Source organism: Lepisosteus oculatus, chromosome 12 (genome assembly GCF_040954835.1).
Source record: "Lepisosteus oculatus isolate fLepOcu1 chromosome 12, fLepOcu1.hap2, whole genome shotgun sequence".
In the NCBI taxonomy this organism is placed as follows: Eukaryota; Metazoa; Chordata; class Actinopteri; order Semionotiformes; family Lepisosteidae; genus Lepisosteus; species Lepisosteus oculatus.
The window spans coordinates 14,428,957-14,456,515 of NC_090707.1; the positions used below are offsets into that span (position 1 = coordinate 14,428,957).

At 37.5% G+C, this 27,559-nt stretch overlaps 1 protein-coding gene across 4 annotated transcripts in view; it reads left to right on the forward strand.

Moving 5' to 3' along the window:
* LOC102696586 (sodium-driven chloride bicarbonate exchanger) overlaps nucleotides 1–27,559 on the forward strand; it is a 68,910-nt gene that overhangs the window by 17,853 nt on the left and 23,498 nt on the right. For all 4 annotated transcript variants that reach the window (XM_015358959.2, XM_015358958.2, XM_015358961.2 and 1 more), the window contains 8 exons: nucleotides 2,921–3,002; nucleotides 8,419–8,565; nucleotides 9,998–10,136; nucleotides 10,778–10,938; nucleotides 15,802–15,990; nucleotides 18,229–18,317; nucleotides 25,972–26,129; nucleotides 27,188–27,275. In XM_015358959.2, coding sequence (XP_015214445.1) covers nucleotides 2,921–3,002; nucleotides 8,419–8,565; nucleotides 9,998–10,136; nucleotides 10,778–10,938; nucleotides 15,802–15,990; nucleotides 18,229–18,317; nucleotides 25,972–26,129; nucleotides 27,188–27,275 — 1,053 coding nt within the window. The remainder of the gene's footprint in view (nucleotides 1–2,920; nucleotides 3,003–8,418; nucleotides 8,566–9,997; nucleotides 10,137–10,777; nucleotides 10,939–15,801; nucleotides 15,991–18,228; nucleotides 18,318–25,971; nucleotides 26,130–27,187; nucleotides 27,276–27,559) is intronic.

The window sequence follows — 27,559 nt, forward strand, 5'->3', positions numbered from 1 at the left end:
AATGAGAGAAAATTGAGAGCAGGTTTTTTAAAACATTTTTGCATGATTTGTGACAACATAAATGATAAACAGTGAGATTGGGAGACGATTGACTAGGAAGAAGTTAAAACAATAAATGTTAATCTGCTCAGATTAAATATCTGTATTAGTAAGGTTTATTCCTTGCAAATACTCAGCTGTAATTTATAGGGATCCTGCTTCTATTCTTCACCCAGCTCCAGTCAAACATCTGCTTGGATCTCTGTTTTTCCCAGCTATCTTTCACATGTTTTAACATGTGTATGTCCAGAAGCAGTGGATTGCTCTAATCTTTAGGATTTCCTCATCTAATTCAAAACTACACAATCAGAAAGTGTTTTAATTGTTTGGTAATATTCCTTATGGTGCCCTAACTGTCTGGGTGGAACTTCAAGGATTTACAGTATGTCTGAAAGCCTTTTTTAAATAAAATGTTCTGCAAAATACTGGGTGTTATCTCCCATCTTGTGAATTAGTTCAGAAATAAATGTTAGCCACAATTCATCCAATGCAAAAAGCTTTTGATATCAGACCAAAAATACTCAAGGGCCTAATGTCATTGAAGAGCTTTCCTTTGAAAATTAGAAACCATAGGAATCTTAAAGCTGCAATGAGATTTTCTTCAGAGTTTTTGCAAGATCCTTATATAAATCTTTATTTTTATGTGGTTTTAAATCGTTTGTATGTGATTTGTTCAGAAATACTGTATTACAAAAATATGCACAAAAAAGAACATAGTACATAAGGACATAAGAAAGGTTACAAATGAAAGGAGTGGAGGGCCCATCTAGCCCATTTGGTAAAAGCAAGTGAACTACTACTGATTGAGGAGAGTATAGAATAATCAAGCTTGTAGTCACTGTAGGATGAAGAACCTTAGTCTGAGTTTTTCAGCAAATATAATCGCTTTCTTTCAGCATGAAATATCGGAAAGAGACGGTTTACGAGTAATTTTGTCATAACATTATCTGTGATGAAAACATCCTACCGTTGGCATGGTTTAGAAAAAGTTAGCCCCAAACCTAATGTAAACAGGAGGTTCTTTTTTCATATCTCTGTTCTGTTTTGTTACATTTTAAATGGTTACCAGAGTGAAAAGGCTGTCACTTCCATTAAGAAATCTAAATCTTGAAGCTTTTTCATTAAGAGCTCATTTCTAGCTCCAGGCAACCAGGTTATAATGAGAAACATCTCTGTAATGTTTGAGCAACAATTGCGTTTCAATGGAATTAATAACAATTACATAACAAACTTCCGTAACAGAATGTAAGTCATAATTACTTATTTGTATTTAAACCCGATGTGACAAAAGGGTTTAAGATGTTACAGTAAAGTTCTGACTATTCGGTCATTAGACATCCCTGTTCATAGAATTAAGTGTGTTAACCCTGGTGTCCTTGCTAAATTCTAATGTATTTGCACAATTTAGGCTACCTGAATTTCTCCTTTAATTCATTTTGTTGATCTCCTGTACAATGCTGCTACTTGTACTAATCCACTACTATGTGTCACACAGGAGGATTAAGGTTAAGGTGGTTAACTTGGGTTCTCTCCAATATATGTGAAGCACATTAAGATCCCCTGTGATGAAAAGAGCTATAAAAATGAAAGTACTACTAGTGCTTCTACTATTAATTAGCATTATCTTAATAGTTTCATCATAAATAATGATATGTGTGTGGTACTGGGGCACAGTGGTTAGCATTGCTGCCTCGCAACACTGGGTTCATTTTCGGACCTGGAGTGTTATCTGTGTGGAATTTGTATGACCTGCTCATGTTCATGTGGGTTTTCTCCGGGTTCTCCAAATTCCCACTAAAACATACTTGTAAGTTGATTGGCTTCTGGGAAAACCCTCGTATGAGATTGAGATTGTCTACGTATGTGTCTGTGTGTGTCATCCCTCCAGTAGGCTGGCGTCCCATCCAGGGTGTATCCTGCCTTGAGCCTGTTGCTTGCAGGGATAGGCTCTGGCTCCCCTGTGGCCCTGAATTGGAAGAAGTTAGGAAATGGATTAGAAAATGGATGGATAATAATGTGCTTTGGGTGTAATTTTAGTTGAATTTCACATGAGACACTATAACCAAAGTAATCAGGGCAGAATTTATTAAAATGGGCTTTTCAATTTGATTTTGAAATGGGTTTAAGTACTTCGAAAGAGCTTGATGCTGTTACAGGGTTTTTAATCATCTGGATTTTAGACTTAATACACAAACATACATATTTGCAAAATTATTTTTAGAGAAAATAATTACATACATTTACATATATTTCAAGGTAAAATACAATGAATTTTACTTCTGAGGTGTCATTGATTTCTACACTGTAATATTCACATAGAAGTGTATATTGAGTTTCAGTCAATATGCTGGTGAGTATGCTCGAAATCCTATTACCTTTGCAACAAAACATTTCCTCTGCATAACACCTTCTTAATTAGCAATTAGCAATTAAGAAGGGTTGGGGTGGGTTATATATGCACCCACTCCTTGGGTTATAAGAGGGTTCAGTTCCTCAAGTCTTTACCTAACCTGAATCTTAAGTAAGGTGGAGGTAACCCTTTATTGGCCATTGGATGAAACAAATAGAGAATGACCACTCATGATATTGCAGCGATCTTCCTCTATTATTATGACTTAGCTGTGTCTGCCAGTGGGGAAGGAGGGACAAGAGAACAGAATTGTAGGCTCACCAGGGTTTATTGTTCTCAAACCGTTAACAGGTAAGTGTGCGCTAATCATGAACGGGGTAGAGAGTAAGAGAAAGAATAGACCAGCAGCCAGCAGTCCATGAGGTAGAGAGAGAGAAAGGAAACTTAATGAAGTGTAAGGTTTTATGGTAGTTAGAACCACTACTTCTTTAGGGTCTCTAAACTTGGTGAAATATTAATTTTATTTTTCAGAGAAATGATGAAGAAGCTGTTGTGGACAGAGGTGGAACTCGCTCCATCCTGAAAACTCACTTTGAAAAGGAAGAATTGGAAGGTATTTTTTGTTCTTATTGCTGTTATCTCAAAGTGATTTAGTGTTTAGGGCTTACGAGGAGCCCTACTGCAAGGCTTAATGGAATATTTTTGTTCCTTTCTCACCTCGCTGAGAATGTACATGACGTAATCCAAGGGTATGTTGAGTCAAAACTAATCGAATTGAGGGAAAATATAATAAATAGCAACTGGACAACTTATATATTCAAATAAGGGAATGACTGTAAAGACTAGAGAAATGAGGTTGATGATGAAGTCAATGTGATTTCTTAAAGTGTTTTGACTGAACGATAGAGCTTGTTTTTGTCACTTATATAGTGCCCTGGAAAAATGTTCACGCCCTTCCAATGATTTTGTTAAATTACAGGTGACAGACATACTTTTTTATATTATTTTATATTGAATATTTTTAATCAAGGCATGAAGGCACAAACCTAAGGCTTTTAATTGGGTGAAAAGTTAAATGTCAGCAAAAGTTACAAAGTACAATCCAAAAGTAACATTTCAATATTCAGAAATTACACTGCCAGCAGGTGATGGCATGATTCCAATAGGTAAAAGCAAGAAGCCTCTCGTGCATGAAAAAAACAACATGATGTGCAGTAACTATTATTTACATTACATTTCATGAGGAATAGAAAACAGGGATTTCTATGCATTGAAAAATGTTTGTTGAGTGTTTAGTCAGAGTAAATTTGGCTGAGGACCAAACCCTTGGCTTGTAGGACGAGGAGGCTGAGACACCCATGCAGAGTGAAGAGTTAACCAAGGGGTAGTTGCATAGGACAGCTTATTGAGGAGAAAAGGCTCTTTTTTTAATTTAGGAAGTGCCATCAGTAATGATTATGAGCCAAATAGGACAACTGAGACAAATTGAACTTGGCTGTTGTCATCACTCCCAAATTTTAGATGTGAACTCCATTTGTCAAGTGGGTCAAAGTATCGACTGAATCTTTGCCTAAGTAAGGAATGACGAGGACAGCCATTTATTACTCTGCCTCCTAAATACACCTGCAAGTGCATTTAATTGATCCTTGTGAAACCGCTTCTTCATAATCTTCACTACAAGAATTGTTTTATTTCAACGCTGTGTTCCTAAACACACTAAACACAGATGCTTTTACAGGAAGGATTTCAAAACGGTTTGAAAATTAAGGAATTTCCTGTACAGACGTTTTTGTCAGACATTAACAATATTTAGGTGAATAATGATTTAAGAAAAGATACTTCGAAAAACACTTCATACAAAAGATGCTTGTATGGCAGGCTGTGATGGTTGCAGTCAACAATAACAGAGAGACAACACTTGAAAAATATTTAAGGAAAACAATATTTGAGCACTACAGTCTGATAATGTTGTCTTTCAAATGCTGATAAGTTGTAGTTTTTAAATAATGGTAACTACTGTTATGCGACTGTTTCTTAAGATTCATTTGATTCAAATAAAAATCTGTGTTTTACCAACTAGTTAACTTGTACGTTTTTAAAATGAGTCACTTTCTAACAGGAGAGATTTTGTCTGTAGCAACAGCTTGCCTCGTTGCACATTTCACATTTACTGTGCTCAGCAATCATGGGAAGATATAGGATGGTATTTTCTTGGGCGTGGCTTCTGTAGCACGTTGTTGAAATTGGCTATTTAAACAGTTTTAATGCATCGGCTACAAAGCGGCTTTCTTAGAGCCTCTTTGCTGTGTTAGCACTTATCTGCTAGTTTGTGTTTTGCCTCCATTGAGCGTTTGTCAGCATTGAGCTCCTTTGATGTGCAGTGACAGATGATTCCATGCTTTGCTGCCTGTCTATGCTGGAGTCAGTGCAGAATGGCGGCTTATTCACTGCAGCTGCTTTTCAATGCACCTGTGCTCTCTATGAGATGTGATGTATGGGCTGCTTTGGCACTGCCTCGGCAGTCATTAACGTAGCATTTAGTTTCTTGAAATGAGTGGTAGTAATGTTCACTTCACACATAAAGATGATATACAGTCAGGATATTTCTCGCAGGACAAAGAATGGCCTGATATTATGGAGGCATTACTTACAAATAATGCATCATTTATGGGTGATCTAATGATTTAGCTGTGTTTGTTTAAATTGGCCCCAAAAGGTTTTTGCACTGATAACTAGTGGCATTACATTGCTGGTTTTGCAGAACACCCAGAAGAAGCCTGTCTGATGCTTTATATATCACTCCCACAGGCCAAAAAGGATTAACACTACTTCAGATTGCTAATCATACCCTGGTTTCACAAAAAAGGCAACAGACAGTGAAATGAGATTTCACTGGTTTTTGGATTTAAATAATGAAAATGGGTAGATACAGAGATGATGAATTATTAACTTCAATACGCATATTACATTAGTAACTTTGTACTGAAAACAATACAGCAGGACAAGAAGTGAAATAAATACTTGTATCTTTATATTAATTAACAAACTTATTGGACTGAAAGCTTTGAATTATATTTTGAGTTTAAAAGATAAAAAGATTTCTTCAACATGAAAACTCAGACAGTAGTGTAAATTATTTGTATACTTTGTATGTATAAAACATGCACTATAAAAACATAAGAGGGCAGCACAGTGGTAAGCATCGCTGTCTTACTGTGTTTTGGCTCTGGGTTCAATTCCTGGGGTGCTGTCTGTTTTTGAATGTTCTTTCCATACTCATGTGGGTTTCCTGTGAGTGCTCTGGTTTCCTCCCACAGTCCAAAGTCACACTGGTAGGCTAGTTGGCTTCTGAAAAAAAAAACTATCCCTGCTGTCAGTGTCTGTGGGAGATCTGACGTCACGTCCAAAGTATATTCTATCTTGAGATCGTGGCTTGTCATGATGGGCTCTGGCTCCCTCTTGACCCTGTATTGAAGAAAGTGGTTAGAAAATGGATGCATGGAAGAACATAAGTATCCATTTATCTAGCAGCCATATCACCCTGCAACTCACAACCCGCAACCCACTGAAGGTAAGCAGGTGTGAGCCTGGTTAGTACCTGGATGGGAGACCTCCTGGGAAAAACTAAGGTTGCTGCTGGAAGAGGTGTTAGTGGGGCCAGAAGGGGGCGCTCACCCTGCGGTCCATGTGGGTCCTAATGCCCCAGTATAGTGACGGGGACACTATACTGTAAACAGGCACCGTCCTTCGGATGAGATGTAAAACCGAGGTCCTGACTCTCTGTGGTCATTAAAAATCCCAGGGCGTTTCTCGAAAAGAGTAGGGGTGTAACCCCATGGCCAAATTTCCAATTGGCCCTTACCAATCATGGCCTCCTAATAATCCCCCTCTATGAATTGGCTACATTACTCTGCTCTCCTCCCCACTAATAGCTGATGTGTGGTGACCGTTCTGGCGCACTATGGCATCATCCAGGTGGATGCCGCACATTGGTGGTGGTGGAGGGGAGTCCCCATTACCTGTAAAGCGCTATGAGTGGAGTGTCCAGAAAAGCGCTATATAAGTGTAAGCAATTATCATTAATTATTATTATTAGCATAAGAGCATAATAATGGTATAAGTGAGAGGAGGCTATTTGGCCAATCTAATCCATTTGGTAGAGAGTAGCTTTTTGAACCAAGGATCTCATCCAGGGTATCAGCTTCAACAACACTGCCAGGTACTGTAGCCCTCCTAGACTTAGTTTTACATGTACAGTATTTCTGGAGTTTCCACTTTTGTCCTCTGTTTTTTTTTCAGTGTGGAATATTAGAAGAAATGATAACTTCTTTAAACGTAATTTGAACCATGCTAATCAGAAAGTGATATGTGTGGAATTAAGATATAAACGCATTGGACTGAAGATCGAGAGATCATTGGTGATGCAATGACATTTTCTTGTCACTGAGCTGATTCACCTTTGTAAGATGAGACTGAGTTAATAGGAAATCGAACTTAAGAGAATTTAAATTAGCAATAAAAAACACTATAGTAAGACTGTAAAACACATTAAAAAAACTCACATAAAAACATATAGCAAAATAAAATTTCACAGAAACATACCAGTACCATTGAGCTGCACCTGCAGAAAGTACTTGATGGTGTCTTATACTTACTTTCACCTGAATTCTCTCTTCCTGGAGTCCTGTTCTTAGCTTTCGACTGAAACTATTTCTTGTCTTTTGAAGAATTGCATGTCTGTAATTTTCACAGTTGGTACAATGTTGTTGTATCATGTTACGTACTGTTCATGAAGGAGTCATTGTGTGTTTTAGCCTCAGTCACGTTCAGTGTTACCATGAAGGAATGCCTGTCAAAGCAGTGCTCCAGTTCCAACTAATCGACCATATTTTAATGCTGTGGCAGATGTCTCCTGGCCTGATTTAGGACTAAACCAAATTCCTAGAAGCTGTATCTGTGGCCATGCTTTTAAAAGAATGGGTAAATGAAAAAGGGATCATGTCAAGGATTTTGGAGAAGCCATTCATTTCATTTCAGGGAAAAGTGCTATTAAGTGCTGTTCACTAATATTTCTGACATAAACATAAGTGCTGAGTGATTTTAAAAAAAAAAGCAACCATGTTTTTGCTACTCAGAGAATAACATTTCAGCTATATAAAAATGTATCCGGTACACATGAAATATTGAATACCTGCTACCAATAAATCCCTTTTCGTAAACAAATTAGAGTTTGTAATATTTGATACTACTTAAAGAAACTAAAGACCCTGAACGAAAAAGAATAAGGTGGTCCACTTTTAATGATTTATTTGCATTCCCAGAGGTACATTTTAATTACATATGAAATGAAAAAAATATATATATATATACAATATAGAAGTCTATTTGTGCTCATTGATGAGGAGGATTTTTGAATACCACATAAAATATTTAATTTTACATTTCATTTGTCAACCAATGCGTGCAGGATACTCCAGAATCTGTCATAATATACAATGCGTTCATTATTAGTTTATTTGAGTAGTCCAGCTTCTTTTGTTGCATGTACAGTAAGTAGAGATGTTTGCAATATTAGAAGGTAAATACTGTGAATACCACTAAAATTATTTTTTTTAACACAGCATAACATAACATCACTTTATCAGCCCTATACAATTTCTTGCATTAGGAATTAATCTTTTTAGACACACAGACAGGTCAGAAGCTTGGGGTCAGAGCACAGGAGCAGCTGGGGTTAAGGGCCTTGCTCAGGGGCCCAACGGAGTAGGATTCCTCTGCCAGCTGCAGGATTTGAACCAGCAACCTCCCAGACACAGTGCCACCGCTCCGCCTGATTCTATTTTATAACCATAGCTCTGGTAATGGATTAACATTACCAGAGCTATGGTTATAAAATAGAATCAGGAAATGAGAAAATATGTAGACAGTACTGCTACTAGTAATACGTCTAATAATGAAGTAGAACACTTGCAATGGTGGTAAGTAATTTGCTAATTTCCATTGTATTTATCCTGCTTTTTTCTTCCAAGGTCACCGCACATTGTATATTGGTGTGCATGTACCACTGGGAGGAAGAAAAAGCCACAGAAGACACAGGCATCGTGGACACAAGCACAGGAAGAGAGACAGAGAGCGGGATTCGGGTGTAGAGGATGGCAGAGAGTCTCCAACATATGGTAATTTCAAGCAGCAGGTCTTTAATTACCCTTTTCAGATTTCTGTAGTTCAGGAGCTGTGAAAGTATCGAATGGTGGTGGGCAGTAAAATCTGCTTCAAATAATAATGGTTTTCAGATTTTCAGTAGTAGAGAAATTCACAGAGAACCAATTATTTTACTTAGGTCACTTTCTGTTTTGTTTCTGTACTGTGAGAATGTTTGAAAATTCCATACTCAGAAATTAGCAGACTTACTAAATTACTTTCTCAGTCCATTTACTTAAATTCAACTGTTTAAGTTTTAATTACTTCAACCTGAATTAGTTTATTTTAGTACATATACAGAACTACCATATTTTCTGCATTTGCTTAGCTTTGTAAATCACTGTTTACTGTAATAATGGGTTGACTGGCTTGTATTTTGAATACCATGATTCTTAAGGTTCCTATGTTTAAGCTGTCTTAACCTAGTTTGCTGTGGGAAAAGCAGACGAAGCATATGTGACAAAGGGCTGACAAGACAAAAAGTGTTAATTAATTCTGTGGGATTTATGCTATGAGTCATTAGAAATTTTCTTGTGGGAAAGAGTCAAAAACTTAGTTAACATTTCACAGAGGCTGTCAAATAGAGAGTGCATAAAAAAGTTACAGTGTACTTCTGAATGTGTCGCACTGACTTTGTAGGAATCAAAGATTGATGCCTTTTCACAGGGAACACTCACTGGATGTATCTAGATTTTGGCTTTGTTTTTGTTTGCTGTTTTTACAGTTCAGTATTTTTGGATGGAAGTAAATGCTCAAATATTAATTTCAGAGCTACTGTGTGTATTGCAATTCACCATCATTAACCGATGTGGGTGAGTTATGTATATCAATTCTGCAGTGAACTCATTCAAGCCTATGGGCCACCTCACTGTAGAACTGTAGTGTCAGGAAGAAAAGTGATTCAAGAGGCTTTTCTGCCCACTTGCATTGACTTACAGTAAATGTTGAATAATATGTATGAACGTAACCCAATAAGTGCAGCAGTGCTTGGGGCACAGCAGTGTACTTACTGAGCATTCCAGCCATTATCCTTCACATCCACATTATTTGCAACACCAGTGTAGTCATGGTCCAGTATTTTCTTTTGTATTATCTTGAAACTGTAGAACATTTTTAGGAGTGGAAATCAATAGGTTTTGCTATGCTTAGCAGAATCTCTTGTTTGTTTAGTTTAGTACAGACTGCAGACTCTTGTTTAGTACAGACACCTGCTAGGCACTACCTAGTACTGAAACTATGAAGTCTATAAATAAAGTTAAGCACAGTAATCTTTTATATTGTCTTATAAGTTAGCAATGTCAGATGTCAGTTGCCAAATTAGCAACTTTTGAAGTTTAAAGACGTTTATCTCACTTCCTGTCTAGTCATGACAAGAGCAATCTTGCTGTTTGTCTCTGTTTCTTTCAGATACTCCTTCCCAGCGAGTGCAGTTTATTCTGGGCACCGAGGACGATGATGAGGAGCACATTCCTCATGACCTTTTCACAGAACTTGATGAGATCTGCGTGAGGGATGGCGAGGAGGCAGAATGGAGAGAGACAGCAAGGTGATTTAGTTCTATCTCTGGATAAGACTTTTTATAAAGCAAAACAAGAGGCATTCTAAGGAATATGTTTTTTATATATATATATATTTTATAACAATATATTTTGTTCATGTATATATTTCAGAGCTGTATAATATTTCAGTATTATAGTATAATATTTAGTATTATATAACACATTATTTCAGTTGCTTCTTTCCTGATCACCTTGTTATGAAGTTTGCTAGAAGTAGTTTTGTAATATTTCAGCAAAGCTTTTCCATCATTTTGGTTTCATATTAATATGATTGCTTAATTGGAATCCATGTGTGGAATGATAAAATATAGATTGTTGTATATTCGTAATAGATAAAAATGTACAATATACAATGTACTGTTCTGTGCCTGTTGCTGGAAGGTCGCTGGTTCGATTCCCGTGGCCGGCAGAGGAATCCTACTATGTTAGGCCCTTCCACAAGGCCCTTAACCCCAACTGCTCCAGGGGTGCTGTATACATTTCCTTTGAGTGTCAGAGCGCTGTTTAAGGGGGGGGACTGGCAAAGAGATGCATTGACTGAAACATGTAAAGGGAACTGCCCTAAAACTGCGTGGTCCTGGATGATTATTGTTTGAAGACTGATGAACCTCTGTTTCTGTCTGTGTAGATGGCTGAAGTTTGAGGAGGACGTGGAGGATGGAGGGGAGCGCTGGAGTAAGCCGTATGTTGCTACTCTATCACTCCACAGTCTGTTTGAGCTAAGAAGCTGCATCCTCAATGGCATTGTGCTGCTGGACATGAGAGCAAACATGCTGGAGGAGATTGCAGGTATGGCATTCAACACCACTGTAACCCCCGCAGAAACTACTCAAGCACGCCCTGTATTTGTTTTCAGAAACAGAATCGGCAGTAGCAGACAATGCAGATGCAAACATTTTAGAAGCAGTCACACGTACTGATGAGATGTCTTCAAGCCGCTTGGCTTGGAAAGAGAACAGTCTGGGCTAGGTACGAGTCAGAGTGAGTCAGCTCAAGAGGTAACAAGAAGAATTGCACACGCTGAGGTAACACATTCAATTCATGTAAATTGATAAACATGGCAGGGGCATGAGACTGATGTTAGATATCAATAGTAATACGGTTGTGACAGAGCCAGAACAGTTATAGATATTAAGCAATGGTAGATCTTTTCCTGCCTGGTTTGAGGCCTGCCTCGGCTGTGAGGATGAAGAAGCTGGAATGCTGCCAGCAACAGAGGAGATGCTACGGTGCTGATGTGAAGTGAGTGGATGGGGGGAGGGGTGTTAGAGCTGTGGATTCTGGGATAGATTGGAATAAAGACCCGTATATGGTGTTTAACAGAAGTCTGGTTGAAGGTCAAATTCTAATGTTGCCCTTCTGCTCTCCTACAGTATGTATAAATGCTCCCTGGCTGCACACAACTCTGTACACATCTTTTCTAGCACCCCTTCCTCGCCCCCGAACAACACAACTATAACATTTTCTCCTTGGCTTATCTTTCATAAGTGAGGGGTTCATTCCCTCAGCCAGTCTTGTTAACACCGAAGTATGTAGTATGCTATCACTTTATATTTGTTGGCTTGTTTTACTGTTATTGGAATTTGCCCAGACCTCTGAAATTTGCCTTAGTAAACAGAACTTCCAGAAGTGGGATACTTGTCTTTTGCATGTCTTTTCATATTTCATGCAATGTGGTGTTTATGAAAAGTCTTAACAACCCCACAACCCTTGATTGAATAAAGCACTTAGAAAATGGGTGGATTGAGGAAGTCTAAGGATAAAACAACCACAGTCTATAGTCATAATTGTGACACAATTCAACAAAAATTTAAATAAGACTAAAACCTGTGACTATATAATAAAAACTATAATAATAAAATAATATAAATATTAATATAAACTATATAATAAAAACTAATAATCCAATGTTTTTTAACTAAATCTTTACTGTCTGAACTAAAGGTTGTTACTTATTTACTGTATAAGTATTTAGTAAATGGTTTCATAGTAAATTAACTTTTTAAACTAATATGGACAAAGTTTAATTTTTAACAATTGATACCAACCTTGTTTAAATGGTTTTGGTTTTATTTAGGGTTCATTATTGTGTATTGTTTACAGCCTAGGTTCTAAAAGCCTGCTGAATTTAAAGATGTCTTAAATGATTAGGCTGTAATATCTGAGGCTTGTGCTTCTTCTGGAACTAGAACACCACCTTGACCTGCATAGGCCACTTGTCACTCATGGTGTTATGCTGAAATTGTATTGTTCAACTTTTATAGCACGATCAGCTTTTGCATTGATAATTGTAATGAAATTTTTGTTGTTTTTCTGTGAACTTTATGGATTTCTTTGGAATGCTTTTTTTTGTAATTCGTGCTGTGGAGAAAGCTCCTTATGCATGCTTTCATTAGAAATGCCAAGCTGGTCTCATTTAACTTGCCTGATTAATTTAGTGATGGTCAGTTTGGAATTTAAGTAAGGTTATATAATCCTCCTTGATGAGTGGTATGCTGTTGATCAATGTCTTAGATAGATACTTTATTGATCCCGTGAGGGAAATTGCAGTGCAACAGCAGCTTAACACACACAACACAGCCACAGTGTAACGAATTATATAATAATAGTACAATACATACAATACAATACAAGAGTTACTCACAGTCCGGACACACAAGAGCAAACTAGAACAGAACAGTACACAGAAAATCGTATCACACGTATGAATATAAATATAGATGTAACCATAGATATAAATATAAATATAAATGTATTGCACAGGTCCCTGGCATATATTGCACAAAAGTGGTTGTAAACGGGAAAAAGAAAAAGAAAGAGAACAGATGTAGCAGTAGATGTGTATATGCGTTTAGTCCAGAAACAGGTCACTGTCGATGTTGCCTCTGCCAAGACGCAAGGTGGATACGTTGTACAGTCTTATGGCAGACGGCAAGAATGACCTCCTGTAGTGCTCCCTGTCGCACCGTGGATGAATCAGTCTATTGCTGAACGTGCTCTTCATTCCTGCAAGCCTGTCATAGAGGGGATGGGAGAAGTTGTCCATGATGGCCTCTAGTTTGGACATCATTCTCCTCTCAGCCACTACCTCCAAGGGGTCCAGGTCAGACCCAATGACAGAGCTTGCTCTCCTGATGAGCTTGTTCAGCCTTTTGGAATCTACTGCTCTAATCCCAGAGCCCCAGCACACCACTGCGTAGAAAATGGCACTCACTACCACCGACTGATAAAACATGTGTAGCATCTTACTACACACATTGAAGGACCTGAGCCTCCTCAAGAAGTAAAGTCGGCTCTGTCCGTTCTTATAGATGGCCTCGATGTTCTTAGACCATTCCAGTCTATCGTCGATGTGCACTCCCAGGTACTTGTACGAGTCCACCATCTCCACGCCACTCCCATGGATGTAGACAGGAGTAGGTTTGACCTTTTTCCTCCTGAAATCGAGCCATTAAAGTTTTTATCTAATCTATAAATGACTCTCGGAAGTGCTTTTTAACTTTCCAGAGTCTTAGCACTGGATGTGTTTCTGCAATACATTAATAAACCACACAAGACCCCTTGTTTTTCCGGTGAACTGCCTCCTGTGAGTTATTTCATGTACTGGTGGATTGTGGGTTCAATTTGTGGATTTGTGGATGCTAGTGGATTGTGGGTTTTTATTAATATTACACAGAATTGGTTTTATATTTATTTAAGTGCTGTGTGGAATGTAAGTGTTGTGACTAAATCTACCCACTGAAGTGTATCAGTTACAGACATGGTGTATGGACAAGTAGTTTTCAAGTAGTTTGACAAGTGAAATGTGGTTGAACCTTGAAGTGGCTGATAATGCTGTCTGCTATACATCTCTGATAAGCTGTATTTTCCATTGCTGACAGAATGATGTTGCTGTGCTTGGATTTGCAGATAAGGCTATTGGAACCTTTTAAAACAGTGTACATTCTCAAAGCAAAAACCAAAAGATTAACTTGCCTTACAGACTGGTGGAACTAACATTGTAGTTGGGTTTTTATTATATTGTAGCTCTTGAACTTCATCTAGCCAGTGTTTATGGAACTGATGTGTGCAGTGATAAAGCTATTAAAAGGTGTAATTTGAAAAGATACAGAAAAGGTTGTAACATGGTGCTCTTATCCTTTAGTGCACATTTGTTCAATTGTTTTTCAAATGCAGTATGAAATATCTGATAGACCTCTGGAGCTTTTCAACTTCTTAAGCTATCCATGCAGAGTGCAGATTCAGAATCAAAGTTGTCACTAACCTGGTGTTTCTGATGTTCACCAAGCAGAACCACACCTGGCTGACCACGGTATTCTTAACTCATCATGCTGTACTGAACTCTGTAGCTGGCCAGACACCTGTGTGAGCTGCATATCTCTTCCCTTCTATATTCGAATGCTCTTATTTTGCACTGCGGCCTGCAAGAGTCAGAAGAAGATGGATTACTTTCAAAGTGCAACTTTCAGAGCACAGTTGTAGAGGCTTCACCCTTCCTGTGGGGTTGAAGCATGTATGAGCTAATTATGAATTTGTGTATGTCATATTGGGTGTAGAGAAAAGCTAGCAATTATACATTCAAAAGAATTTGTGAGAGGATTCCAGTCTTTTGAAGTCAGTTTTGATTTTGCAACTTGAAATAATGTAAAAAAATCAGTTCAAGTAGATTACTGCAGAAAAATACAGTGACATTTGATTTACACAATAATAAGCAGAGGAGATCTAAAGTGAGGCAGTGCTTGGCCTTGCATGTGTCACAGCCTTTTTGAAGAAGATGGTAATAAAAATAAGTCACTCAAAGAGTACACAAGAAAGGTTATGAGCACAGAAAGGCCAGTCAGGTGTGCTTTTTGTGATAAGTCTTGTTTTCTCCTCAGACCTTTAAAGGTCAGTGTTCTTTAAATGCACTAGATGTCAAATCCTGAAATATGACAGTTTAAAAGCTACAAGAAAATTATTCTTATTTTGCCCTAATACTGACCTGTATTCGTAATGCTCCATTTTAACATAAAACACTTATCTAAAGCAGTTCTCCTCTGTTATTTCTGTTACATTTATTATTTTGTTCATCGTCAATCTACGAACGACGCATTTTGAATTTAATTGACTTTGCAGTTGATAAGGAAAAATATTTTGGTCTGTAATAAACAATTTCAAAGTAAAAAATGTGAGTTTTTTATTTTATGGCACACTTTCTGTTGAGTGAATAGCGATCTTAAAAAGCCGCAGTACAATCAGGTTTAAATAATTAAAAATAAGCATTCATTATACTTATATATCACTTTTCGCTCCAAATGTTCCCAAAGAGCTTTAAACAGAGCACACACTTGTGACGCACACACAAGCCCTCCTTGTTTATCAGCCTTCTTACTGTATGTTTCAAGAACATTGAGAGGAGGCCGTGTGTGTATCCTGACATCTCTGGTTCGAACTATCTCTTTAGCCCCTGTCTTATCTGAGAAATATGTCTAGAGATCCCAATTTATTATAATTTTTTATACAATGTTCTTGTAAGGTACTTGTATTTTTTTGCATTCAGGAATGCAAAATCATTGACTTTTTGGAGGCAAAGGCAGTGTCCAAAAGTCGTCAAAATGCAGAGAAACAAAAACTGTTTGAAACTTCACTGGTGTTGTCTTGTTCTTTTCCCAGACATGATCTTGGATCAGCAGGAGTCTCTGGGGCAGCTGTCTGACGATGTGCGCAAGAAGGTGCGACACGCTCTTTTGAAGCAGCACCACCACCAGAACCAGAAGAAACTCAGTAATCGGATTCCCATTGTTCGCTCATTTGCAGATATTGGCAAAAAACAATCTGAGCCCCATTCCATGGATAAAAATGGTGAGCTTTGCTGACAGGCCTGTAAATGTGCTTCAGTTCACATTCTGCCTAATTATGGTGAATTGCCTAGGTTTCAGATTTCCGGAAAGAAGACTTTGAATTTTGTTTCTCAAGGCAGGGAACACATTTTATACAAAGATGAAATATTGTTTGTTTGGTTTTTTTCGGGGGGCTCAATTAATAGAATTCAGTTGTCTGTTATTAATAAGCTTGAGCCCCTTTTCTTGTTCAACCGTTTTTTTCATTAAATGCAAAACAGGATTTATTAAATAGGCAATGCTGAACATGGTATATAAACTTGTTATAATTTCACCTGTCTATATATATGTATCCTGCAAATTGAAACTATAGTATAGTTCTGGTATTTTCAATGATGCTATTCATTTATTTTTTATTATGTCCACATGCCTGTGTACTGTACATGTATGTATTGTGTATAAGCACATGGAGTCTTTATTTAGCTGAAGGATCACAATGTCCTCTTTTCTTGGCTGTTTATGACTTTCTGCATTAACCATTTCATTTCAATGTATTTCATCTTTTTCAGTCAACTGCTCTGTCTCCTCTTTTGTCTTGGTGTCTGTCTCCACTAGGCTCAGCTCTGTGCACTGCTCTAATGTCCCACCCGTGGGGCTCAGTTAAAGGTGGTGATAGGAGTGGCAGTCAGGTTAAGTCCTGTTTTCCATGGCCTGTGTGTTGCTCTCAGTGTATCATCATCTCTTCATCACACCAATTACCATCCTCTGCTCACCTCTCTTCTGCTAAACTGCTGCACAAGCAGCAGATAAACAAACTCAGGCTAAAGCCTACAGAAATCCCTGATATGCAGCCTGTGGATGGGGAAGAGGATCCGGATGCAGGCAACTTAATTTGGCAGACTTTTTCCCTATGCCTTCCTCAAACATAATTGATTAAAGCGGTATTCTGAAATTGCATTTTTGTGTTGGTGATCAGTGGCCTTTACTTCTTAAAATAATTTTTCAGAAAGTAAGAAATAAAAATGACAGAAAAGATTGTCCAGCCTTCCTAACTTCCTGAATTAATATAAATTTTTCCTGTAAAAGATAAAACAAGTCCCAGTATGACTGATTGGAATCAATCAGTTTTCTATTTCTAACCTAATGGTTAAACAGGTAGGTATAGGCAAGGTACCAATACGTGGTACCTGTAGTTATTTTTTGTATATTGTATGTTTGCATTTTTGCCACTATACCACTATAAAAATAATCAAGGTAAGTTATTTCTTCCCATTGTTTAACTTTTGTGACATTCCTGATCAATTCAGGTTTTCATGTTGTAAGAGAATACATATTTCATATTTAAAATAATAAAACATATTTCTTATTGGATCGTTTTGGATCTGTGCATTTTGAATACCTTTCACCGGAATTATGTTTAGGAAGCAAGTATACAAGCATTAATATTCTGGTATTAATGGAGCATGAAATCTGCACTGAATGATGTCCATTCATGTACTGTACATAATAACCTTGAATTTGTAATGTACACAGAACACTTTACTTATCCTGCTTTCAATTTTGTTGTTTCTTTATTGTTGGCAAGTGGGTGTTTAGATGGCTTCTAAAGTGCTGTCACCGATTTCAAGTGGACTACTTGGATTGCATTTGCAGTTTTTACTGGCAGACATTATGCAGGGTGCTAATATATTCCTTATGCTCCTCGTGAAATTTTGTGACAGTTGCCACTTGCAAACGCACAAATCAAATGTTGAGATTAGTGCAGGTGAATGGCTGGCATACTAAATACTAATCTTTTCTCCTCTGATCACACTGCCATCCTTGGGCTAATTTCATATTTGTATCAATCTTGGAGTTTCAATCTAGTAAACTGAACCAGAATGCTGGATTTGCAATCAGCAAACTCTTAGTCGCTTTGACATCACATTGTGAACATTGTAAGCTATTCTCTACAGCCATTCAACATATGTTAACCATCCTGGAGCTTACAAAATGTTCAATGTGTGAATCCAACATACTGTACAGTAGTTCTTTCAAAATGAAGCTGCCAAAATAGGCAATACCGCATTTCAGCAATGCGGTATTGTGATCAGTGATAGATATGCATTTGACACAGCATTAATTAAAAAAGATCTTTCTCCAAAATAAAGTTTGACGAAATTGGCAGCCTAGTTAGATGCTTGCTACAACATATTCTCAGATGTGCATGCATTTCTAGAGTAAATGAGAATACATTTTTTTATTTCTTAAATGCAAACAGGCCAGATGTTTTCCCCACAATCTATGCCCACCAACACGGAGGGGAAAGGTGATGTCAGCCGAGAAAACAGCACTGTTGATTTTAGTAAGGTAAGAACAAATCTGCTCTGTGGGTTTGGCCCTTGTAGTTCCATTGAGAGGAACCATCATTATTCAAATAATTCTCTTATTGAACTATTTGCACTAGTCCTTGTATTGTTTGTCTGTGAAACAGTTTCCAAATAATGGATGGCTAAGAGACTTTAATGAACGCATTACCTGTAAAAGGAGAAATGTCCTCTCTGCTATGTAAGTAATTAAACTGCTTTACAAGATATTTTATTACTATCTATCTTGTAAACTGCATTACAAGATAGATCCCGCAGCCGGCAGAGGAATCCTACTCCGTTGGGCTCCTGAGCAAGGCCCTTAACCCCAACTGCTCCAGGGGCGCAGTACAATGGCAGACCCTGCGCTCTGACCCCAAGCTTCTCTTCCTGTCTGTGTGTCTCATGGAGAGCAAGCTGGGGTATGCGAAAAGATAATTCCTAATGCAAGAAATTGTAAAGGGTTAATAAAGTGATGTTATTTTAGGTTAGGTCCCCTTTTCAGGCCATAAAGGCCCATGGGGGAATGGGGGAGCAAGTGCCACCATTTTTTTCCCCTCGACCATCCAACACTAGAGCTGGAGGCATTGTGGTCAGTATCACGCTCTGGCCAGCCTATTAACCCAGAAGGATTAACCTCCAGTACTCATTTGGAAAGTGGGCTGAGTGGACCTGGGAGCCATCTGGAAGTAATGCAAGCTACATCATATGCCCCTACCTGGGATTGAACCCAAGACCTTCCAGTCAGGAGCCAGACACCCTTGCCGTCTGAGCTACCACAACTCCTGCATTAGATGGTATGCATCAATTCTAATGTTGTGCTTAACACTCCTGTTATGTTTTGGGGCTTTATGACCCAGCACTAGTTTATAATTAGTTCTAGTTGTACTTGTCTTTATCTGTATAGCATTTGTGACTTTTTAAAAGATTTTTCCCGTTTTGTAGTTGTGAGCTGCAAAACAGAATACAGGAACTTTGACGTGTTTGATATTGGGTTGTTACTGTATACAGATCCAAAGGAAAAACCACTCTGAATCTTAAAGATACAGAAACTGGTAGGCATTTGACAAACATTTTACCATGGCCAGATCATGTGAAAGAGACAAATTAACTGCTTTTAGGAAAGTACTGGACACTATCTTTAGGAAGTATTTGCCTAAATATGACAGAAATATAAGGGCATGATCCAGCTATACATTGCATAAACAAGACTGTGGAGCTGTGTTAGCATGAGAGTTGTAAAGGGACAATTACAGATGATTTCTTCACTGAAAAACAATATGCAAAAAAATTATGTTTAAGCTGAGGATCCTTCTTTGCATGTGTGGAGGAATACTTCTGGAGATTAACAGATTGGAGAAGCTCCTGAAAAACCTTAGGGGATGTGGAAAATTGTATAAATAAATGAAGGTCTCCAAGGTCATAATGTGAAGATGCACTTCTGCAAAATCTTATCTAGGCACGTCCTAAAGTGGACCATAGTCCAGAAAGTTGCAACTCTAGACCCTACATTGCAACTCTACTAGACTGCAACTCTTGCAAATGAGTAGACAAAATGCATAAGCTGACACCAAACCTATACCTGCCAACACTTAAATGCCTGATGGCCATTGGCCATCTTCTTCAACTCAGTTATACTGTAGAAGTGCTGACAAGCAATGCATTGGTTCTTTTTGATCGTAGACTGATCGAAAATATTTCAGATTTAAACTCAGGTATACAGGATTATAATTTTTTAAAATATATATATATATTTGTGGAGCTGTGTTGTTCATCCCCCCCCTCCCATAAGAAACTGGGCTTGCTCCAGCGAATTTAGTTTACATAATTTAAAATGTAACACTGGCAAACTGTATCAAAGCCTACTTTTCCCGGAAATTCTGGGCAAGACACTTGTCACCACCTCATCCAATAGCAATCCTCATCCAATTGCTCTTTTTTCATTATATTTCATGCAGGCAAACATCTCTTTCTGCACCAACTGGCATTAGAAAGAAATATGCAAGATTATTTTCTATACTTTATGCAGTAGCAGAAGCAGCTGTACTTAATGTGAAACAAAAAGAGCACCTGTGCAAACAACACGTGTTGTTTCTGCCCAGGATGTGCTGTGTAAACTCAGTTATGTTCTCTCAATTTGCACTGAAAATTGTTCTTCAAATAACCAGAGTGCAAGAACAATTAATATACTGTACAATACTGTATGTATCTTATTGGGGATAAATCGTGTTAAAGAATTTATAAGGAATTAAAGAAACATTTAGAAACATTTTGTTTCCATGATCATTAATCCACATTTATTGGCCATGTAAGAAATGTGATTGGCAGTGAACCTAGAATGTTCTGATAGTTGTAATCAGTAGTGAAAGAAATCAAGTCACATGAATACTGTTGCACATTTTCATTATTGTACTCACAGACTGCTCATATAAACAGCCTCATTTTATGAGACTTGGGTTAAAACGTACATGTATCCTTACATGTATCACATTGTGATGCAATTAAATGTATCCTTTAATCCCTGTAATAGGATTTTCTGTTTATTTAAAACATGTAGCCTGTACCCTTGAGAAAAGCTTTGCAAATAAAACATTTAATCAATTTAACCCCCCCAGTTTCACTGTGTTTGAGACTTTAGGTCAGTATGACCCCAGACAAAACAGATGTACCCAACCTCTGAACCTAGAGGGAGGATTGAATAAATCGGTGAAGTTAATGTGATGCAGTTCGATACACTGTAAGTGACACAAACTAGACTACAAGCAAGGAGAGAACATTTGTGCCCCCTTGCCTCTTATACTGCACCTGATTCAAGAATGTTGTCAAACGACAATAAGTGCTGACACTTGTGAACATGGTAAGTAATGGTTATGATGTGTCATTCATATGAAATAAGAACAAAAATGTTCCTTAATTGTTGGAATTATCACTGCCACAGTGTTTTTTAATAAACTCAAATAAGTGAACTCTGGGGTTCAGAAAGCCACAAGGTAATACGAATGTAGTTTCAGAGTTACACAAACATCCCAGTTTAGCAGTACAAAATACTTCCTAGTGAATTGATAAGTGGAAAAAAATGCTAAGAGTTTTGTTTGCAGGCATTTGTACCATTGATTGTCGACTTTCTCAACTAGATGCTGCAGTTGACATTTGATGTGTACTGTAACTATACAGTTGTTGTTAAGGCTTAAAACATGAAGTACAGTCACCCTATAACTTAAAGAAAGTGCTCCTCCTCTTAAAAACATAATCAGAGAATTTAGAGTTAATTTCACTAACTACAGTTTTATCTGTTAGGTATGTAGCATTATAATAAAAAAAAATTCAACAGCACACTGGATGTTTTGTAAGCTTCAAAACAGTGACTAAAGAAGAGCCATAGATCAGGTATACAGGACGTCTGTATCTGTGGAACTGTGTTGATCTTTTTTCCCATGAGAACCTGAACTTGCCCCAGCGATATTAGTTTTAAGTCTTTTAGAAATTGTTGGAAATGCACATGTGAATTCACATTGCAGAGCTAGCAAATATGAAAGGGGATATGAATGGTGTTAATTGTGATAGAATTAACAGATTTAGCCTGCAGGATTATACTAAGTCTATTGATACAGGCTATGTTGAAGTGTTATAGGGCTTTATCTCAAAGACTTGAAAGTTGATCTGAGAGCAAAATAATGTACTAACATGCTGTTAAATTCCGGCCTGCCCCATGAAGGAAAATAACTGGAATGGCATTGAAATGTTAGAACTGATAGGGTTCAGTGAAAGTATGCTTTGTTTTATAGAGGAAATAAATTAAGGCAGGTTATGGGTTTGTATATACTATTGTATATACTATTTTTACTTTTATTCTTTAGTACCTTTACATGTTACTTCTTAATCAGATTATTCACCATGTTGGGCTGTGCTGATAACATTCAGGTTAACTTTCAGACCAAGTCTGATGCTGCTACTGCAGTTTCACATGTGCACACAACATGGATTCTTAATCTGCACTGTGACAAGACTGCGGTTTTGCACTTACTCTTACCATATTACTTTTGAAAACTCTGTGACTTCGGTATGTTGTTGACAGTGCCCTTGATGGAAGTCAGAAAGCTTGGTTTTACTTTTGATCACGTGCTGTCGTTTAAGAGCTAAGAGCAGCTAAGATTAGAAATGTTCCAGGGGTGTCTTTCTTCTACCTACATAACATGGCTCAGTTAAAGATCCTTGCTCTGTGTATTCGATATAGGAATATTGATACATGCCTATTTCTCATCATGATTAGACTTCTATAATGCCTTACACACGGGGTTATCTTTTTTGGTTCTAAATTGGCTTCAGCATAGCAACAACTTTGAGAAACATTTAATGACTATCAGTGGTCTGCATCAGCAACAGCTGCCGTCCTCTGTAAATTATATTTGCTCTCTGTGAAATTTGGAGCAAATATTAAGGTTCTTCTGCTCAAATATAAGACACCGACTGATCTCTTTACAAGCTACTTAAGGGCTTATTGCAAAAGGGCTGTACCTCTTCATCTGCGATTTGCTGAGTCAGGACTTCTGATGTTGCTGCACACCTGGCTTCTCACAATGGGCAACAGAGCCTTCTTTATGTGCTGCATCACATCTGTGGAACTCACAGCCCAGATGCATCAAAAACTTGAGAAACTCAAAGAAATAAAATTGTCATAAGGTAATACAGTATAATGATTTGTTGCCAAAGAATGTCCGGGAAACCATCCCAGGTCACAGTAAAAGAGTTCTTGAGATTTTTATTGGCATAGATAATTTTTGAATCAATTTAATGGAAATCGCATTAGTGATCACATTACTTGGTTTCTTACTTTTTTCATGGTCTGTGTAGCCATATGCAAAGCAAAACGATTTTTGCGACAGGAGAAACAGAGCAAAGAAGTACAATTTTGTCATACAGAAATTCATTGATTTGCTTCCCCTTCTTGAGCGGTTCTGTAGGTATAGACTCCTGTTTGGAGAGCAGCCTGGGCTTTTATACACCTGATGTCATGCTTCTATATCTGGGCTAATCCACTAGCCGAGTGTGACAGGGATTACACAAACCTCAGCACACCATCTCTTTAATTTCTGCCAGGCTGTGGGCAGTGCTATTCTTTGAGCACCAGCTAGCTGAAAACTCTACTTTCATCTTCTGAGAAAATCATAATATGTGTCTCAAAGCTAACCAGCGTGTGAAATGCTGTCTGACCTATTTGACAGTAGTGGTTGGAATCCAGTTACTAATGTTGGCCGAGGACAGCAGTATTCATGTGTTATTTGTCATTTCTGTGGGAGTATTTGTCTCATCATGGAGCGGCAAGAAGTGAAAACACCTAATTAAGCTCTATTAGAGGGACCGCAGCCTCAGTTACTACATATTCAGGTTCAGTTTCCTAGCAAGGTTGCTGGGTAAAAAGAAGATAAAGCACAGGAATGAAATCAGAAGCTCCTCATTATTAGTTGCAGTGTCTTTGTCAAATTTAGAACCGTACTAAAGAGAAAAAAGGGGTGAAAAAATGAATACATTTACTGTTCATTACATTTAAAGTAAAATAATATCTCAATTCATATTTAGTAATAATACTGATGCACCATAAAACACTTTATGAAACATTTCACAAAATAAAAAGCCCAAGAAAATAAGTTCTTTCTGCATGTTGTTGAACTAATCAGAGGCAATAATTAATATTTTTGTCCTACAACACTAAACAATGACCTGTAATAGGTCATTATTTATACCTAAATAACAAACTGTACATAGGTCTTCAGTGACCTTTAATAGAGTGCGTCTGTTACATAGGTTCACAGGTTATTTCGATTTTTATGTTTACTCTGTAGGATATGATTTTGCTTATGAAGGTGCTTTCTGTTTGTATTTGCATAATCTTCCCTATTGTCTAGACAGAAAATAACTGGACGGACGATTTGATCATGCAATGTTGTGGTGAAAATTTAGGGATTAAAATAGTGTTATGTAATCCATATGCATGTTACATAACTTCTTCCCCATGATTGAAAACATAATTGACAGACTAATAGTGTTTTACTCTCCTAGTATAAAGAAACAGATCTGTTCTCTTCAAATGTCAGGCAGTGTGCTATTAGAGAGGCAATCAGATTCTGCGCTCTGCTGTTCTGCCTGCCACTCTATAGCAAGCTATTAGTTTTGACGCAGTGCAGATCCACGTGAGGCAGGAGCAGAATACAAATCAGATAAGGGAGCTGCAGTCTAGGATGTGTTTCCTTGAGGAGATGCATATTTTAAAAAGATCATAGTAAACCATTATAATATTGTTAGATATTGTGCACTCAGCACTTCTCCATATTGTATAGTGTTTTCATGATATTTCCCAAACACATCGCCTAATGATATATTTTTTGGTATAATTTTATTCCCACTTTACTCTCTTGACGTTTAATTTGAAGGCCCGGCCTCAATTCCCCATCAATGAAGGATTAATTATGTGAAGGATTTTCTTGTTGAAATCCACATTTAATTTTAAGATAGGTTCTCTAATCCCAGATCCTGAAAGTTCGATTCCAGTCACTCTTACAGCTCACCTGTTTTTTTAAAGATGGTGAGCATCTGTAAACGATTGATGAATAAAGCAAGTAATCTGTTCAGTTCAAATATATCTGGTACTTGAGAGCTGAAGAGTACTTAATTTCAATCCTCTAAATTGTTGATTTTATCAAGTCACGTGTTTAATTGATGATGATGGAATTGTTCTATAGCTTTAAAAACTGGAGATTTAATGGTGAACTATAAAATCTGCTGGATTAGGCTATCTAGGACCAGTGTTGGAGATTTCTGAGTGTTTTTTCTGGATATGGTTAAATCTGTAAAGTGTATTTACACCAGTGACCTTTTAAGCATATCGGAGATACATTAAGTATTTCAGCAGACCCTTGGACTAATAGAGCAGAAGATATGTTCAATGAATCACAAATTGGGCATATTTTCAGCCCACAAACACACTATAATGAAATAATAAAATGCAGATAAATGTACTATACAATATAGTCAAAATATCTTTTGACATTTTTTTTCCAATTGCAGTTAACAATGTAAATGAAAATTGTTCCTGTTCCTTTTTTCTCATAAATTTACAAAAGCCCTTAATTTCATATGTTGGAATAATATACTGTATAAAATTCTCTAAAGCAACAAAACAACCACACCTACACCGATTGGTCTACCCCTATAGGACTCTATTGATTCCTGTTCCTATTCCTGAAATTTACACTTATGTAATATTAATTTTTACCTTGTTTTATTGGTTGTGAATTTTTTCATTATTGCGGGGAACGTTCAGTCTTTCTGATTTTACAAAATTCCACTTTGGTAGATTTCAGTCCAAAGTCTGGTAAAGTGAACTGTTAAACCAAAGGTTTATTGTATTGAAGACATATGTGAAATTCCTGAAATTGCATAGTTTCAATCCTGCCAATGGAATGAGTATATATTGTATATTGTATATTGTATATTGTATAGAACTGATGTTGTACTTTAAGCAACACAATTCTGGTTGAATTCTGGTTGTGAGACTTACATTTGATTACTCTGATTGTAATATCCCCACTGTTCTAGGAAGGTTCAGCATTGGCTTTTGTGAAAAGGTGACAGTAATATTTGTTCCATTTTTGTACAATTAGGTGGACCTGCACTTTATGAAAAAGATTCCACCCGGAGCAGAAGCTTCTAATATTTTGGTTGGTGAACTGGAATTTCTTGATCGGCCTGTGGTGGCCTTTGTACGCCTGTCACCTGCAGTTCTGCTGACAGGCCTGGCTGAAGTCCCAATTCCAACCAGGTGAGCTCTGATTTTCTGGATTGCTGGTGCTCCTCTGTTAAAGGATCATGCACTCCGTTTTTGTACATGAGACTTATTCATTGAAAACTTACACCCACTCACAAATGAAACATACTTAAAAAAAATAGGTGGTCTGTTTTGCCCATTTGGTTGTAGCTAATTGATGCTAGAATTTCGTCAGGTAGTGAACTGAGAAATTACTCCTTGCAAATTTAAGGATAACATATCCATGACACAGACATTATCATGAGATCTTTAATGACCACATAATCAGGAGTTCAGTTTAATGTCTCATCTGAAGGACAGCACCTTCTACAACACAGCATTCCCAGTAACTACACTGGAATATTGATCTGAAAATTCCGGTCTAGAGGAAAGAGCACCACCTCTTGGTCCAGTAACACCACTAATAATATTAAATTTCATTCTAGTAGTTACAATGCCCACGTGCTCAGGCTACACTGCTGATTCTTATACACATTTATTTATAGTATAGGAATTAGTTGTCAGAACATTTGTGTTTGCAATGATACCTTTATATAGTAGGTTATTAAAGTATGTAAACAGAGAGGCCAAGCATGGAAAGCACATAATGCATACAAACTATTCTTATATTTTTAACTGGGGCTGTTGTTTTTCACAGCACAACACAGATACTAGTAGCAATTTAACAACATGCTCAGTTTATTACCTACTCAACAAGGTTCCTTAGCGTTCAGCAATGTAACTGATCACAAAAGTGAAATGCCCTGCAGTAAAGACAAGCCTTAGGCATTGTCCATCACTAGGACGTACAGGAGAAATATTAAATTGATACATTTAAGAGTCTGTGGTGGCTTGTGAAGAACTCATCTATTTATTCTGTCTGTCAATTTGTGCAGTTGTTCAAATTTGTAATCCTACGAAAGTGTAGGAGAGGGCTGAGTAAGTAAACTTCATTAGGTTATATATAGTAAAACAAAAGACAAGCTGCAATGAAGGTGCCAGATTCTATAATAAGCATTCTAGAAAGTAACACATTTTTATACGTTTCTTCCTTACTCTCTGGCCTGTTTCAGATTCCTGTTTATCCTTTTGGGGCCCCTTGGGAAGCTTCAACAGTACCATGAGATTGGCAGATCAATTGCAACTCTAATGACAGATGAGGTAAGCACACCTTCATCAGAAAACCTTAATGTGAAAATCTTTGCTTGTGTGAGGCGTTTTGCAGGAAGTCCTCAGATATTCCTGATCACTGCTTGTCCTCCCTCAATAACAAACGCTCATTCTCTTCCATTTGAACAGTCTTGAACAGAGGAGAGCTTTGTATTTGTTTCTCCAAAGGTTGAAAGGCGGGTTACATTACATTAGCCTGCATGAGACTACTAACCTTGTTAAAGGGGGACATCCGATTAATGTTTCTAAAGAAAGCATTTCTTTCACATGAAATT